General features: G+C 52.7%; 1 protein-coding gene across 4 annotated transcripts in view; it reads right to left on the reverse strand.

The window, feature by feature from the left end:
- Window positions 1-3,607: 3,607 nt before the first annotated feature.
- The window catches only part of Prr12 (proline rich 12), a 26,223-nt gene continuing 12,576 nt past the window's right edge, over window positions 3,608-17,254 (reverse strand). Inside the window, exons 7-14 of one of the 4 annotated variants that reach the window (XM_004646442.2) lie at window positions 11,392-11,508; window positions 11,013-11,146; window positions 10,269-10,786; window positions 8,704-8,829; window positions 8,433-8,530; window positions 5,255-5,401; window positions 5,077-5,172; window positions 3,608-4,812 (exon numbers count right to left, since the gene is read on the reverse strand). In XM_004646442.2, the coding sequence (XP_004646499.1) occupies window positions 4,666-4,812; window positions 5,077-5,172; window positions 5,255-5,401; window positions 8,433-8,530; window positions 8,704-8,829; window positions 10,269-10,786; window positions 11,013-11,146; window positions 11,392-11,508 (1,383 nt within the window). In that variant the 3' untranslated portion in view covers window positions 3,608-4,665. Of the gene's footprint in view, window positions 4,813-5,076; window positions 5,173-5,254; window positions 5,402-8,432; window positions 8,531-8,703; window positions 8,881-9,429; window positions 9,638-10,268; window positions 10,787-11,012; window positions 11,147-11,391; window positions 11,509-17,254 lie in introns of those variants that run through there. The other 3 variants (XM_023706636.1, XM_023706635.1, XM_023706637.1) reach the window with 3 other exon arrangements.

Raw genomic sequence — 17,254 nt, forward strand, 5'->3', positions numbered from 1 at the left:
CTCCTAAGTGCAGGGACTACAGGTGTACACTTGGGCCTAGCTATCAGCCACCCCTTTGAACTCTGACAGCTGTTCAACACACCAGGCTAAAACCCTCACCTGAACTGTCCTCGGATCCCAGGGCTGAGGCCTCCAGTCTCCCGGGGAGGAGGAGTCAATCACAGGTTGGGAGAGGGCAGAGGAGCTGCAGGCTGCCAGGGCATGCCCCAGGGCACAGGATCTGTGACCTGAGCAGGCTGTTCCGTCCTGCCCCAGAACCATGAATGCCCCTCTGTGCTCCACAGGAGAACACTGATTACCAAGGATCCCTTTCCGGCTTTCATTATCACAGAATCCTTGGCCTGCGTTCAACTTTCCGCCCTGGGAATAAGGGTGGCTGGATGCATTGTGCTACATTTGCTTCCGCCTGCACAAGCAGCCGCCCAGCCCTGCTGCGGGGGGAGAGCAGAGATTGGGACAATGCTTCCACCAGATGCCAGACAAGGTCTGGCTTTTCAGCCTGCTCCCGCCCCGGCGATGCTGTACACCCCACAGTTAGGATTCCCAGGGTCCCTGCTGGACACAGGCTGGGCGGGCCAGGCCTTTCCCGATCATCCTGAGCTTCTAGGTCGGGGACATTTGCTTTGTGCCGGTACACAACATACAGGGAGAAAGTGACAAGTTCTTGGTGTACTGGAGAAGCAAAGCCCATGGAACAACTGGCAGGAGAATTTTTTTTTTTTTTTTTTCTGGCAGGGGAACATTTTTACCCCCCCCCCATGGAACCAGGGATTGAACTCAGGCCCTTGCACTTGCCAGGGAAGCGCTTATCTCACTGAGCCATCTCCCCAGTCCGGCATTTTTGGAAGTGCAAGCCACTGCCATTCCAAAGCTCAGGAGATGACAGTGAGGGGGCTGGCACCTCCCTGCTTCATGTCGTACCACCTGTGAGGACATCCATGGGACACTGCTACTTCCTTGGGCTCAGGAAGGCCTCGGGACACTTAAGTCTCTCCCCGTTTTGATGACCTTGTCTTTAGCCATCTTTTTGGTTTTTTAAGGCAGGGTCTGGCCCTGTAGTCCAGGCTGGCCTTGACACCCATCTCACCTCCCAAGCTCTGGATTTCCAGGCAAGCAGCACCACGCCTACCTTGCACGGTTAGTGTTGCAGCCCAAGCTGAAATTCAGGCAGCTGGGGCCCAATGGCCAGCCAGCCTTTTCCTGCTCTCATCCCTGCCATGGATTCTGGGGATATCCATGCCTCCAACGCTGGACTCTGACTTGGGACAGACAATGCCAATACAGGCATCCTTGAGCCCACACTGACAGCCCAGTCCAAAAACTAGAGGCTGTCGCTTCCCACCAAGAGCTGTTACTGCACACGGGACAACTGGACACACCCCCAAACCCAGGGATTCGCCTGAAACTATAGTTCTTAATTCTCCATCCTCCACTCTGAAAGAAACTGGTACCTGTGGATCTGCACAACATTCAGAAGTATTGTAAATTGTTTTTTTTTTTTTTTTCCCCCACCAGGTGTAGTAGCTGCACCTGTAATCCCAGCACAGCCTCAGGGAGGCTGAGGCAAGAGGATTCCTGCAAATTCAAGGCCTGGCTGAACTACTGAGTTTCTATCTCAAAAGAAAAATTCTGGGGCTGGGGAGATGGCTCAGTGGAATAAGCGCTTCCCTGGCAAGCACAATGGTCTGAGTTCAATCCCTGGTTCCACCAAAAAAGTCTGGCCTGGAGAGCTAGCTCCCAGGTCTTATCCCCCACTCCCCCTGGTGAGCACAAGGCCCCAGGGTCTGTCCCCAGTACTGCATGCCTGCTGGCCACCAAAACCAAGCACACACCTGTAATCCCAGTGCTGGGAAGACTGAGACAGGAGGATCACCGAGTCTGAGCTGCATAAAGATACCCTGTGCAAAATAAATAAAAGGTTTAAAAAAAGAAGAAAAATTCTTCTCTCGGGGGCCTGCCCCTTAGCTCAGCTTAAGTGGCTGCTTCAACAAAGCAGTCAGGCTCAGGGTGCTGTGGTTCGATCCCCACAACTCAAGCCAGCCAAACCTGCCCTGAAGGCATTCAGAGCCCCCCCCCCCAAAAAAAAAATTCTTTTCTTTATCCATCTCACCAGGAGGGAACCAGGAACACTGGGTCGAAGCCAGGGTGTGCACCTTCGGACAGCACAGGGTCCTGGAATGAACATGGCCTATTCCCAGCTACATAGGCTGGGCACGATTCTACGCTTTCATCTCCATTCTGAAACTGATCCCCGCCCTTGCGCGTGCCAGGGAAGCGCTTATTCTACTGAGCCATCTTCCCAGCCCCTGAAACAGGTTCTTGAGAAGTTGCCTAGGCTGGGCTCAGATTCATATTCTTCCTGACCCAGTTTCCCAGAATGCTGAAATCACAGGGGTACCCCATTTTTTTTCCTTTTTTTTTTTTTTTTTTTTGGTGGAACCGGAGATTGAACTCAGGCCCTTCTGCTTGCCAGGCAAGCGCTTATTCCACTGAGCCATCTCCTCGGCCCTTTTTGTTTGTTTTTCCAGACAGGGTCTCATTATGTAGCCCAGGCTGACCTTAAACTCATAGTGACCCTCCTGCTTCAGCTTCCCAAGTGCTGGGATTATAGGTTTGTGCCTTCACATCTGGCTTCCATAACCTGAGTTTTCAAAATTCAATTTGCTTTTCTTTCTTGAGGTACTGGGGATGGAATTCCGAGGTGCTCTACCACCAAGCAACATCCCAAGCCCTTTTTGAGACACTGTCTTGCTAAACTGCCAAGGCTGGCCTCAAACTTACAATCCTCTTGCTTTTTGGCTTCCTGAGTTAACTGGGATTACAAGCACAGACCGCTGTACCCAATTTCAATGTGCTTTAACTTTTTTTTTTTTTTTTTTTTTTTTTTTTTGCGGAACTGGGGATTGAAATCATGCCCTTGCGCTTGCCAGGGAAGCATTTATTTACTGAGCCATCTTCCCGGCCCCCTTTAACTGTTTTAAAACAGTTTTACAAAGGTCTAAGGAAGTAGTTTGGTGGTATGAAGGCCCTGGATTCAATTAATTCCCAACACACACACACACACACACACACACACACACACACACACATTTTTCCTTCAAGAAATGGAGATTAATTTCCTTCTTAATGCAAGTGAGTTGAATTTAGTGGCTACTAGCCAAGTGCAGCAGAAGCAGGGGTAAACTGCAGCCAAGATCTGGCCCGGCCTCATGTTCATGGCTTCTTCCCTGGCCTCAGCCATGGTGCAAAGATGCCGAAGCAGCTCCATGCAGAGGCGCGAGGGCAGCGGGCTGAATCCTCGAGCCTGACACAGCCTGCAGCCTACTGAGGCATCTTTACTCTTGTTCCATGATAGATCCAAGACTCAGCACTGCTGAGTCCCAAACTCCTCCTCTTCAGAAACAAGCTAAGCCATGCATGGTGGCAAACACCCGAAATGCCAGCACTCAGGAGGCTGAGGCAGGAAGATTGCTACAAGTTCAAGAGTAGCCTGGTCTCTACAGAGCTCAAGGCCAGCCTGAACTACACAGTGAGACCTTGTCCCAAGATTAAAAAAAAAAAAAAAAAGAGGGGCCAGGGAGATAGCTTAGTAGAATAACCGTTTGCCTGGCAAGCACAAGGGCCTGAGTTCAATCCCCAGTTCTGCAAACAAAAAAAAAAAAGGAAACTAAGACAATCAGTGATTGTTGCTCTGCAGTTATTAAGTTCTGAGATGTGGCACTTAGGCTGTCAACACACCTAGCCCACACCTGACTACAGACCACCTCCCTCTAGGGCTCTAGAAAAGCCCAAGCCCAGACCCTCTGTCCCCATCTCTGGCCACCCCACGCCGAAGGACAGAGGACTCCAGCCCGCAAGTAAAGTGTTGCCGCTGGGTTTCGTTTGGCTGGTTGTGTACACAGTGTATACAAGGTGAGTTGTAGATGCCCAAGAAAGAGTAGGAGACGAGGGATACAGGGAGGGTGGGGGCACAGGACAGAGGGGGAAGCCAGGGAATGGGCCGATTAAAAAATAGAACCACATCCAGACGACAAGGGGAGGGGGCTGAGGGAGGGGATCAGACAGACAAATTGCCGTAGAAAAGGAGTGGGAAGAGGGAGGGGACCCTTCCCCCTCTACCTCCCAACCTCCCCAGCCCCAGGTATGTACAATAAATAAGATTAAAAATAATTAACAAGATGCGTTTTCCCCTCCCACCCGACGCCAAATGCCCTAGGGAAAGGAATGGCCGTTAGCAAAGATCTTGGCCTAGGGGTTTGGGGAGGGAGAGGGGTCCCCCAGCTCTCTGAAGCCACTCCACCCCCCTGCAACCATACATAGACTTTTCCTATACATTATGTACAAGGTGGGGGGGCTATGGCCATGGAGGGGGGATGGGCAGAGGGGCAAGGGAAACCGTTACTAAATAGACATTTATACATATATATAAATAATTTCTCTGTACACCGAACAGCGGAGGAAGGGGGCAGGGAGAGAGGGCTGGGGAGAAGGAGGAGTCACGCTCTGAACCCTGCCCTGGGGGGCAGCACAGACACACCCTGACCAGTGACACCCCCTTCCCCAAAGCGAGGGAGCCCAGGGCCGAGCTCCTGAGGAGACAGTTCTGTCCCAATTCTCTAATCTCCATCGATCATGAGTGCGGAGGAGGTGGCCCTGGGGCTGGGGTCACCCACAGCGGCTGTGGGCCTGGGCCTGGGCCAGCAGGTCGCTGAACGAGTCGAAGAGCTGCTCCAACCACGGCTGGTTCCGCATGCACTGCTGGACCACCTCCTCCTGGCCCAGGTCCTCAGCGCCTCCCTCGATGGCCAGGGTCTGCAGGGGTTAGACAGGGTGCTGGGGGCTGCAACCAGCCTCTGAGAGGGGGCTTAGCCAGGGACCTGCCTCCCAGGGCAGAAGAGATGAGAGCTACACCCGGGGCTAAGGGAGAGCTGGGCCTGGGCCCTGGGTCTGAGGGAAGAGGCCAGGTCTGGGCCAGGCCTGGATCCAGGTCTGAGGGAGAGCTGGGCCTGGATTCCTAGGTCCTGAGCGTGCGCACGGAGGGGGGGCACCTCCAGGTGAGGGTCCCGGGAGGCTCACCTGGTCCCGGCAGCGCAGGAAGGTGTGGTATTTGTAGTGGTGGAGAGAATGGTAGAGGGTGTAGTATCCGGACTTCTCCAGCTCTACCTTGAACTCCTGGGCACAGGAGTAGAGATGCTCAGACCCTGGGCTTCCCAGGTCGCCCCCATTCCCCCAGCAGCCCCCACCCAGCGCCCACCTGGGCTCGCACCACGCTCCTCTTGAGCTTGCTCAGGGTCTTGCGGTTGTAGGGCTCCCCGGCTGGCCGCAGCCGCACGGCGCCCTCCTCAGGGGAGCCCTCCCCACTCTGCTCCACCTGCAGCTGTGGGAACGTGTGCAGGGCATCCTGCAGGAAGCTGGGGGTCAGCGGGGGCTCCCTGGACCCGCCCGAACCCCCCCATAGCCTGGCATGACGTGCCTCAGTTTCCCACAGGCTGCAGGTCAGGACACACTCGGGTTTGGTTCTCCTCAGAGGACAGAGAATCTTGAGCCAGGTGTGGTGACACACGCCTGTAACCCACCAGTCAGAAGGCTAAGACAGGAAGGACACTATAAATTTGAGGCCATCTCGGGGATATAGTCCTATCCCAGGATTCTTAGAGGCAGCCTAAACTCAAATGCCAGAATTCTGAGCACCAGCCGAAATCCCATCCCTGAAGCCTTGGATGGTTGAGGCAGGAGGATCATCACGAGTTCAAGCCACCCTATGCTACAAACACCCTGTATCAGAAAAACAAAAATAAATAAACAACCAACTCTCTCCAAAATCTCAGTGCCAACCTAACATTCCAACCATAATTCCAGGAATAGATTTAAACTTATCCTAACAACCTCAATGCCAATCAATACCGGAATTTTCTAACATCCTCACCCATAAATCTCAGACCAATCCTAATACTTCACACAGGCAAACTGCAACATGCTATTTGTCACTTAGTGATTTGTTTTGTCCTTTCTTTGAGACAGAATATCATTCCATAGTCCAGTGGGGCCTGCCCCTTAGCTCAGTTCTTTAAGTGGCTGCTTCCACAAAGCAGTCAGGCTCAAGTTGCTGTGGTTCGATCCCCACAACTCAAGCCAGCCAAACCTGCCCTGAAGGCATTGCGAGCAAAAAACAATATCATTCCATAGTCCAAAGTGGCCTGGAATTTATGGTGATCCTCCTGCCTCAGCCTCCCAAGGGGTGGGATTACAGGTGTGCACCATCATACCTGGCTTGGACCTCTTGTATTTCTTTACTTTATGATGGTAGGATGTAGACACTGTACTTAGCAGTTTTTTTTTTAATTTCTCCTCTCTCTCCTTTTTTTCTCTCAGTACTGGTGATTGAACCCAGAGCCTAAGAACTAAGCAATATCTCCAACCTTAATTTTTTTTTTTTTTTTTTTCTTGACACAAGGTCTTGCTATGCAGCTAAATTGTCCAGGCTTGGGTCAAACTTACACTCCTCCTGCCTCAGGCTACCAGGGTGCTAGGATCATAGGCATGTACCCCCATTTGTATTTGAAACTGAATTTGAGAGTAGTTTCTCAGACTACCAACTGTGGTCACAATCCTCAGTCAGCCCTGAGGTCCTAAGTGGCAACAATGTGCGCTCGCCCACAATCCTAGCACTCTAGGAGGCTGAGGCCGGGAGGAGTGCAAACTTAAGCCCAGCCTGGGAAATTTAACAAAACCCTGTCTCAAAATATAAAAATTACAAAGGGCTGTGGATGTACCTCAGTGACAAGGCAGCAAGTTCAATTCCTAACACTGCAAAATAAGCAACGGGCAGGCAACAACTGACGCTACTAAGTGGGCTGTGTTGCTTAGCTATGATCTTTGGGTTTCGGGTGCACTGAATGTATTTGAACTACATACAGTATTTTCATACTAATGACGAGGCTAGACATAACCATACCCTAAGCAGGGGATTCTCAAAGTTGTTCGGCATGAATTTCTACCCAGAACTCCTAGCAGAAGCCTGACAATCTCTCCCTGATTCTTTTTTTTTTTTTTTTTTCAGAACCGGGGTTTGAACTCAGGCCCTTGCACTTGCCATAGAAGTGCTTATTCCACTGTGAGCTGTCCCTGATCCTTTACACCAGATCAACATCCTCCAATTCTTCAAAGGCCAACTCTCCAAGCCACCTAACACTACGTCCCAGAATTTTCAAAACCAGCATTAACAATCTACCCTAGAATTCTTGGCACCAGCCTAGTATCCATTCCAGAGCCCTCAGTCATCCTATCACCCCACCCACACATCTAAGCCCTTCCTCTGAATTCTCAGAACCACAGTAACATCCCACCCCGTTATTTTCTGAGTTAGATGAACTCACCACTAGGCACCAGCAAGCAGCTTAATGTTCTATCCCAGAATGCTGAGCTCCAACTCAACACCGCACCAAGAACTTAGACACAGACCCACCCTAAAATACATCCCACAACTTCCTTTCACATTTACATCCTCCCAGAATTCTCAAAGTCAGATGAACACTTTACCCCAGAATTCTGAGCCACTTCCCCTAATATCTTTTTTAAATCATAAAGACTAAACCCAGGGGCTGGTGAGATGGCTCAGTGGTCTAAAGCACCTACTTAGAATCAAGCTTAGCAAAGCACAGGGACCGCGGTTCAATCCCCCAGCACCACAAGCCAGCCAGCCCCGCCCCCTGGTGGGCTGAGCTGGCCACACACACACACACACACACACACACACACACACACACACACAAATAAATAAAAGACTAAACCCAGAGGCTTTGCCCTGAGCTACAGCCACAGTCCTCTCTAGTCTTTGAGACAGGCTCTTGCTAAGTCACTAAATTGCCCAGGCTATTTCCAAGCACTCACTCCTCCTGCCTCAGCCTCCCAGTGAGTGCCACTAAGCATGACTCACTCTCAGAACCAGGTAACATCCCAACCAGGATCCTCAGAGCTGGGTGACACTGTCCAGAATTCTCAGAGCTGTCCTTCAATGCTCCACCAACATCCTAGGCCTCTCCAGAGGGAACAGTACACAGACAAATGACTTCACCCGAAGCTGAGAAGCCACTGAGCCGCCCTCAGGCAGACGGAGGAGTCACGGGCAAGTCTGCCCCAGGATGCTTCTCAAGCGCATAGCCTAAGGTAGCGTGTCTCCTTTTATGTTCGACAATTGCTCTTCACCAAGCCTTGCCAGCCCCGCCACCCCAAACACCACTGCAAGGAGCATGGGCCTCAAGGAAGAGGCAAAGTCTGGGACCCCTCAATTCTCAGTTTTCCTCCCAATAGAGTCCAGGGGCATGATCCCCTCCTGACACAGGGAGTATCCTCATGTGCTTACGGGACACCTACAAGTCACTTCCACACCTGAGCCTGGGGCCCAGATACTCCCTGCCCGAGCCCCCAAGCACCTGTAGGGCTGGGCTTAGCGACAGCCGCTTCAGGACTTTCTTCTTGTGCTCATTGAGGAGACCGTCAATTTTCCGCATGGGTGGGAGGTACAGCTCATCTGGAAGAGAGGAGGTGTCAGGGCCATAGCTCCCCAATGCCGGGGGCGGAGAATAGAGAGCCCAAGTAACTTCTTGCCTCCCACCAGGGGTCCAGGCCCAGGCTCCCTCGGGCCAGAGGTCCAGGCCCAGCCTCCTCCTCCTGCACAGGCGCCCTCTGCTGATGCCAGCTCACCGTGCGTGTCCTCCAGGGCCTGGATCATGTCTGGGTCAAGGGCCGTGCTCACTAGCATCTCCACATAGCTCCGGTACATCTCCCGCATGGCCCGAGTTTTTAGCAGACGCCCCGGTACTGCCCGCTCTGGGGGAAGATGGGGCACAGATTTGTGATTCCTTCTTTCTCTAGGGCCACCTGCACGGCAAACACTGTTGTCAACAGCAGGGTCAAAGAGAGAACCCCCACCCAGTCAGAAAGGGCCACAGCCTGTTGTGAGCAAGCAGCTCAGCTTGGGGACCAGGAACGGCTCAGACAAGGTCTCACCAGCGCCGAGCCTGAGTGAGGACAGAGAACATCTGGGCCAGTGAACTCTGTTTGCCCCGCTCAGCGTGGCATTAATTAAGCCTCCCGACAACCTTGAGGAAGAGCCTCGGAATCCCATGGGCCCTCCGCTCCCTCAGAGAATTCCACCTGTCTCCACTCTCCTCGGTGTATCGTCAGACTCTGTACCTATGGAGTGTGGGGCCTTGGGCAAGTCCTGTCACCTCTCAAGCCTCAATTTCATCTTTCAAATGAGGATGAGATGGGCCTGGTGGCACACGCCTATAATCTCAGTACTTAGGAGGCTGAGGCAGGAGGATCACAGTGAGTTCAAGGGCAGCCTGGGCTACATAGCAAGACCCTGTCTCAGAAAACCAAACTTAAATAAAGAAAATAAAATGAGGCTAATTCTGTAGCGCTTACCTCAGAGGGCTTAGATAAAGCTGAACTCAGTCAATGCCTAAGATGATACGTGGCCCATGGTAGATATTCCATAAAAGTCTGCTGCTACTTTACTTTACGTATGTATAATGGGTATATAATCTGTTGTCACTGTCACCACCAACCAGATGTCATTCTCAGGGCTGGAGACACACCGTGTACCAGGCAGGCGTGGGGCTCCCCTCTGGTCCTGTTCCAGACAGGCACTCTTTAGGAGCTTCATCTGTGTGCTCATCATGCAGGAGCACTGGCTATGGCCGAGGTCAGGCCCTGTCCTCTGGTCGCCCAGCAAGTCACACAAAGCACCTCTCTCCAGGCCTAGGACCGAGGCTGGTCCATTCTGCCTCAGCCCTCAGGAGAGGGCTGCCTGACAGCACCAAAGAGCGCAGTGCCCTTGGACAGGGCCTGGGCATGGCCGCTGTGGCCCGGGGGGCTCACCTGTACACCAGGCCAACACACCAGGGTGGCCTCTCAGGACCACTGTGAAAATATAGCAAGTTAATCAGCATCAAGCAGTACCCAAAAAAAACCGGCTGAGGTGTTTTTGTATTCAGTCAGGGGCTTGCCCTGAGTAAATCCTCAGCACTCTTTTGAGACAGGGTCTCACTAAATTGGTCAGCCTGGGCTCAAACTTGAGATTCCTCCTGCCTCAGCCTCCCACAGTGCTGGTTTTTAGCTTTTGTTCTTACTTTAGTTCATTTTTCTTTTTGTGTCTTGCTACATACATGGAACCCTCCAGTGACACAGGGCTTCCAAAGACCCAAATCCCTTGCCCATGCCGCCACTGCAGTCCCCCGATGTCCCCTTCCCTGCAGCCTCACCATCCTCGCTGGGAGCTCCAGGTGAGGAATCTGAGTCCGAGGAGCTGCCTGCTGGCCCCCCACCTGATGAGGCATTGCCCACCGCCTCCTTCAGCCACTTCTTTCTCTTCTTCGGGGGTGGCTCAGCTTTCACTTTGGGCAGCCGGGCCTTGGGGGGCCGAGTGGTGGGGGGCTGGGCCATGGTGAGGCTGCGCTCGGGCCGGGTCTGCCGCCCACCTACGCCCCGCTCGCCCCGTGTTGGCCGCTCCCCTCGTGTCACCCTCTCCTTCTCCTTCTCCTTCTCCTTCTCCTTCTCCTTCTCCTTTTCCTTTTCTTTCTCCTTTTCCTTTTCCTTCTCTTTCTCCACCGGCCGTGGTGGCGATGGCTTCTCAAGGGCCAGAGGCTCGGGGACAGCTGTCTCAGGCATCTGCTCTGGGGGCTTCTCTGATGGCGCCTTCTCAGGTGGCTCAGGCTTGGGTGGTGGTGCGGCGGTCTTGGGAGGAGGTGCAGATGGGGGTCCCTTGGCCTGTCCAGAGCGCCTGTGGGAACAACGAGAGAGGATGGTAATCAGCAGCCCCTGGGAGACCCACATCCTGCAGGCATGGCCTGCTCCGGGCCCTGACACAGAATACCTCCTCTACCACCTCTGCACCAGCCTGGCTCGGCACTGGCCCATCTCCAACCACCAGCCTTCCTGCCCTCCTTCTAGCCCCATGCCTGTGGGACACGCCTGCCATGGGCCCTCTATGCCCCCTGCATGGGTACCTCACGGGCACTGGGGGCCGGTGCCAGGGTTTCCGAGCGCACACCCTCACGTAATCCTTCTTGTTGACGTTTTCCAGGAACTTGACATACAGACGCTGGTAGCGATTTTTTGCATCCCCAAAGTACCCCAAATACTGCAGAGAAGGAGGCATGAGAAAGGGTGTCACCCTCCCCACAGTGTATCACTGGCCCTGGACTCCAAGGCAGCCACCTGGAGCCTGCCACAGCCTCCTGAGTGCTGAGATTATAGGCAAGCGCCACCGTGCCCAGCATCCTGGCACACTGTACCACAAAGATGGCTCTTCAGAGCCATGCACAAAGAACGCAGCCCCACACCCTCCCTGGTGTGTACAAGTCCATGTGCCCCTCACAGGCTTACATTACTGGTGGCACAAAACTGTCGCTGGCCGTCCTTGATCTCGGGAGTGAACTTCTGCAGAAGGGCCTTCTGCACGCGCCAGATGGGTGGGGGTTCACGCCCCGTCTGCAGCGCCAGCTGAAGAAGAGGGCATAGGGGCCACAAGGTCAGCCTCTGCTCCTGCCCTCGCACCCCCATCCCTGGGTCGCCACCCCCACTAAGAAAAGGCAGAGCTGCCAACAAGCACCAACCACCAGTGACAAGTACCTTCTGGCACCATGACAGCCTCAGCCCAGGACCCAGCCCGACCCTGGCCTTATCCTCCTCCCAGTCTTGATTGGCCTGCACCGTTATGTGTCACAGAACTGCTTCCTAGGGACCTAAAGTGAGGCTGCGTGCTGAGCACCTGTCCACTACTCATCAGCGATGAGTCCTTTCGGGACACAGAGATATGAGACTGTGAACAAGACTGCTGGCCAAGCTCTGTGCATACGTGTCGCAGGCAAGTCCTTAAACGTCCGTGCAATGGCACTGGAAGGCTCTCAGGTCTAGAGGCTGCTCCCTTTCCTCTACTCCACAGGAGCACAGCGAGAAGGTGCCACACGGCAACCGGAAGCAGCCCTCACCAGACATTGAACTCTCTGGCACTTCTGTTTCCCAGCACTGGAGATGAGATCCAGGGCCTCTGCACTGGGCGACATCGGCAGTCCTTTTTTATTCTGAGATATGGTCTCATTATTAAATCTCTAAATTGAAATTTCCCAGTCTTGAGTCTGAACCTGACAGATCCTCCTGCCTCAGCCTCAAAAGTATCAGCATTACAGGTGTGGGCCACCACGCCCGGCTTGGCTGGGATCAGCTCCCAGAGTGTAAGAAATAATATCTGTTGTTTGAAAGCCACCCAGAATGGTGTTTTAGTACAGCAGCCCAAAGAGACTAAGTTACTCACCAAGATGCTCCCTTCATGACACAGGTGACAAGTGACAAACCAATACAGCCAGTCTGCAGCATATGCCAAGAACAGACTGTAACAGGTTCCTGAGGCCATTTCATGGCCACCCCTACGACATCAGGGAGGATAGAGGATGGGAAGACTCTGCACACAGTGAGCCCCAAGGTCTCAGCACCAGCGACCCACACATGGGACTCAGATTCAGCATCCAACCCTCCGCAGCGAAGGGGACAAGACAGCACAGGGGCCTGGAGTGGCCACCAAAAGTAACAGCACAAATAATAAATGGATTAATTTTAATTCCCTGGACATGGTGGAAACCATGGCAGTGGAGAGGCCCTCAAACTGTAAGCACAAGTAACAAAGACAAAGTAGGAAATGGCCCCCGCCCCACAGTGTGACAAAGCAGAGATAACTGAATGAAGGCAGTCTGCGATGTTCGAAGAATCCGGAGTTAAGTGATCAACAGGATTCAGATGGTAACTCCTATCGATTAGTCATGACTGCCTTAGCTCTGCTCTCAGCAGAAGTGAGTGACAGGTTCTCCTAATGACGACTGTCACTGCCACCACCTAGACCAAGAGGTCCACAGGCCAGCTAATGGCCATCTACTTAGGTTTTGGGAAACTTGCTCTCACGCCCTGAATTATTTTTGTGACTCTTGGGTCAGCCAGGTCAGTGCAAAGAAGGGGTTATGATAACCTGCTGAAAATGAGGTCATGCAGGGTCTCGGCCTAGCCAGGTGGTGATACACACTTAGAACTCCAGCACTCACACACACACTAAATAAATAAATAAATAAATAAATAAATAAAAATGAAAGGGGGCTGGTGAGATGGCTCAGTGGTCTAAAGCACCTACTTAGAACAAGCTAAGCTAAGCAAAAACACAGGGACCGCGGTTCAATCCCCCAGCACCACATGCCAGCCAGCCCCGCCCCCTGGTGGGCTGAGCTGGCCACACACACACAAAATAAATAAATAAATAAATAAATAAATAAATAGAACTCCAGCACTCTGGAAGGCCAGGCAGGAGGACTGGAAATCTGAGTCCAGCCCAGGCAACTCAGTGATTTAGCAAGACACTGTTTCAAAAAACCTTTTTTTTTTTTTTGGCAGAACCAGGGATTGAACTCGGGCCCTTGCGCTTGCCAGGGAAGCACTTATTCCACTGAGCCATCTCCCCAGCGTTTTGTGTTTTGTGTTTTTTTTTTTTGCTTCCAATGCCTTCAGGGCAGGTTTGGCTGGCTTGAGTTGTGGAGCTCGAACCACAGCAACCTGAGCCTGACAGCTTTGTTGAAGCAGCCACTTAAAGAACTGAGCTAAGGGGCAGGCCCCCAAGACACTGTTTCAAAATAAAAAATAATAATAATAATAATAAAAGGAATGGAGCTGTAGTTCCATGTGAAAGTCCTGGTTTCAATCCCCAGTACAGGAAAAAATAAAACAAAACCAAATCTTGACTAAAGGCTCACAAGGGGCGAGGTAGGATGAGACGGGGATGCAGGTAGGTTGACCCCAATCTGTTCTTTGAAGAAAGCGCATGGTTCGTTCTCAGTCCTCCCAGTGACGTTAGAGGCCAGGCCAGAGGTCCAAATGTGAAGTGTGTTTCAGACCATATCCTGCCTGCTGTAAAATGTCCCAGGCCCGGAATGGGACATCTTAGCCTGGTCCAGAGAGCCTCTGCCTCCACTTGCACCCCACAAACAGCCACTATGACCAAGCCCAGACTCTCATACCTGGGCATCTGCACTTTGGGGGCCAGCAGCAGGGAAGCCCCTTCCCTCTCAAGGGGCCCAGGATGCCGTCCCTCCTAGTCCCTCCTAGCCCTCAAGCACAAGTCTTCCTCCTGGTGCTCACTCCCAGGCTGTAGGCCCAATCCCTGAAGTCATCTTTCCATTCTCCAATCAGGGCCAGCCAGTGCCCAAGCCCCGCCCTTCTCCTGCTGTCCATCATATCGTAGTGAAGCTAAATTCCGCAGCGCAGCCCCCAATCTCCACACAAGGGAAGGCACAGCTGATTGGAGGAGATCTAGACAGATCGGTCAATAGACTGGGAGGGACGTTACTAACTCCAGCTTGGCCCCAAATGCTGAGCCGGACCAGATTCTCGCGGGAGCTTGAATGGTAACAAGCTAAAGTGGCTTAAGCACAAGGGTTTAAACTAGCAGCTAGGAGCACACGGGCAGAGTAACGCCAAAAAAATCAAGCCAGACACGGGGACACAAGGCTGCAGTCCCAACTGATGGAAGGCTGAGGTAGGCAGATTTTTTTGAGCCCAGGAGCTCAAGGCCATTCTGGGCAACATAACAAAACTATGTCTCAAAAGAAACAAAAAAAAAGCTAGCAGGTCCTATTAATTAGGAGTCCCTCACAGGTCAGAGGCTAGGGCAGTATAAGCCTGGCCACCTCCCAGCCCCCACCCGCCACCCTGCTGACCTGCTGACCTGCGCCCAGCAGCCAGAGCCTCACATCTCCAGGAGACCTCATCTATGGGACCCCAACATCCACACTGCTACCTTCCCAGCGTCAGCACACACTCAAGGCCTCATAACACTGATATCCCAAATAGCTGTGCTGCTCCTCACCCCAGGACATGTGCATAGGTGGCCACCATTGTGTGGATGTCCCGAACCTATGCCCCCCTTTTTTGGGCGGATACCGGGAATCGAACTCAAGACCTTGGACATGCCAGGCAGACCATTCACTGCTGAGCTATATCCTTGGCCCTCTATACCCTTTCTAACCTGACATCCTAATGTAGTTTCACAATAGCTCCAAGCACCAGGAGTGAACATTATCACCCCATTTTATAGATGAGAACACTAAAGTCAAGAGCAGACCAGTCCCATAATGTCTAAATTTTTTTCTCTTTGGTGTCAAACTCACAGCCATCTCCTGCTTGAGCCTCCTGAGTTCTGGGATTACACGTGTGCACCGCCATGGCCAGCAACATGTTGGAATAGTTTGCATATTTGGGTTAAATAAAATACATTCCTGCAGCAAATTCCAGAATCTTTTTTTTTTTTCGGAACTGGGGATTGAACTCAGACCCTTGTGCTTGCCAGGGAAGCACTTTTTCCACTTAGCCATCTCCCCAGCCCTTTTTTTTTTAATATATAATGGGAATGCAAAAGTTTAAAATTACAATATAGGTCAGGCAAGGTGGCACACGCCTGTCATCCCAGCACTTGGGAGGCTGAAGCAGGAGGATCATCGTGAGTTGAGGCCAGCCTAGGCTACATGGCAAGACCCTATGTCAAAAACAGAACAGGGGTTGGGAATATGGCTCAGAGCACAGCACCTGCCTGGCAAGCACAAGGTCCTAAGTTCAATACCCAACACACACACACACATACACACACACACACACACACACACACACACACACACACACACAGTAGTTTTGGAGCAAATAAGAGCCTCAGATGCCGAGGACAGGACCCAGGACTATGCATGCTGGGCAAGTATTCCACCAATGAACTGTCAGTAGTTTCTATATTTTTACAGCATTGTAAAAATTGAAAGAAAAAAAAGGAAAGAAACCAAAGAATATATGGCAGATAATGTATGTGGCCCACACAGCATAAACAGTTATTTGTCCTTTCACAAAACATGTTTGCCAAGCCCTGTCCTACAGACTAACCTGAGACTATTCCTAGGAGTAGCAAAACCAACAGACGCAGGCCCCTCCACATAAGTTCCACGACATCGTTTGAAGCAGGTGCTTGGTGTGCCCTGGAAGCTGACTTTTGGAAGACGAGACACCAGCCCAGCTCCACAGCGACAGAGACTGGACGCAGTCACGTGAGCACTGAAGCAGGGCTTTGTTGCTATTCTATTTATTTATGTTTTCTTTTTGGGTGGAACTGGGGATCAGATCCAGGGCCTTCCCAACGAGCTACATCTCTGGCCCTATTTTTCATTTTGAGCCAGCGTCTCACCGAGTCATTAGATTGCCCAGGCTGGGCTCCAACTCACAATCCTCCTGCCTCAGCCTCCCAGAGGGCTGAGAATCCAAGTGTGTATCACCAGCGTCAGCCAAAGCTCGGTTCTCAGCCGCGCCATCCACCTGCCTCTCCTCTAGGCCCGGAAGGGAGTCCCTGACATCCAGACGAGTGGCTCAGGTGGAGGGGTGTGCATCACCATCGCGCCTGCGCCAGTTGTATTTTAAGTGCTGGAGTCCTTGCCCTGCCCCTCCCCCTGCCTGGGCCAGCTGGGCCTCGGTCCCCATCCCAGCACAGCACCCACCAGCAGTGGACTCCTTTGCTATGTACATGAATGTCCTCATCTGTAAAATGAGGACAGCCACTGAGCTCCTGCCCCAGGCCCTGCGCATCCGGCCAGGGCTGGGTGCAGCTCTGCCGCCTGTGCTCACCCCGAGAGCTGACCAGCGTGGGCCTTGAGAGCCCTGGTGCAGAGCACGGGTGGGTGCGCTTCAGGCCAAGAGGGCTCAGGACGGATCTGGAACTGCAAACGCTCAGGAAGCCGCCGTAACCTCCCCAGCCTCTGGGTGTAACAGTGTAGCCCAGCCTGACCTTGAGCTTCCCAGGTCCTCCTGCCTCAGTCTCCCAAGTGCTAGGACTATAGGAATGTGCCTCCACAGCTGGCACTCGATTTCCCTTTCCGAAGAGGAAAGATGATCTCCGCGACGGTGGGCAGGGTTGCAAGTGCTGCAAACATACTGAATAACGGCACTGACGCCGGAAGGGGACCTTAGTGGTCCTTCAGCATGCTCTGTGGCTCAGTTCCTGGTATGTGTGTTAGTGCCCGACAGATGAGAAAGATCAGCCAGGCCTGGACCCCAGGCTCTCCCAGGGGCCGAGGCTAGGGATCCCAAGTCTTAGCCCAGCCTGGGCAGCCTGGCAGAGAAGGAGGTGCTGCTCTGTGCAAAGGGCCCGGGTTCTGGTTCTTTTTTTTTTTTTTTTTTTTTT

The sequence above is a fragment of the Octodon degus genome, unplaced genomic scaffold (genome assembly GCF_000260255.1).
Source record: "Octodon degus isolate 3935 unplaced genomic scaffold, OctDeg1.0 scaffold00268, whole genome shotgun sequence".
NCBI lineage: Eukaryota > Metazoa > Chordata > Mammalia > Rodentia > Octodontidae > Octodon > Octodon degus.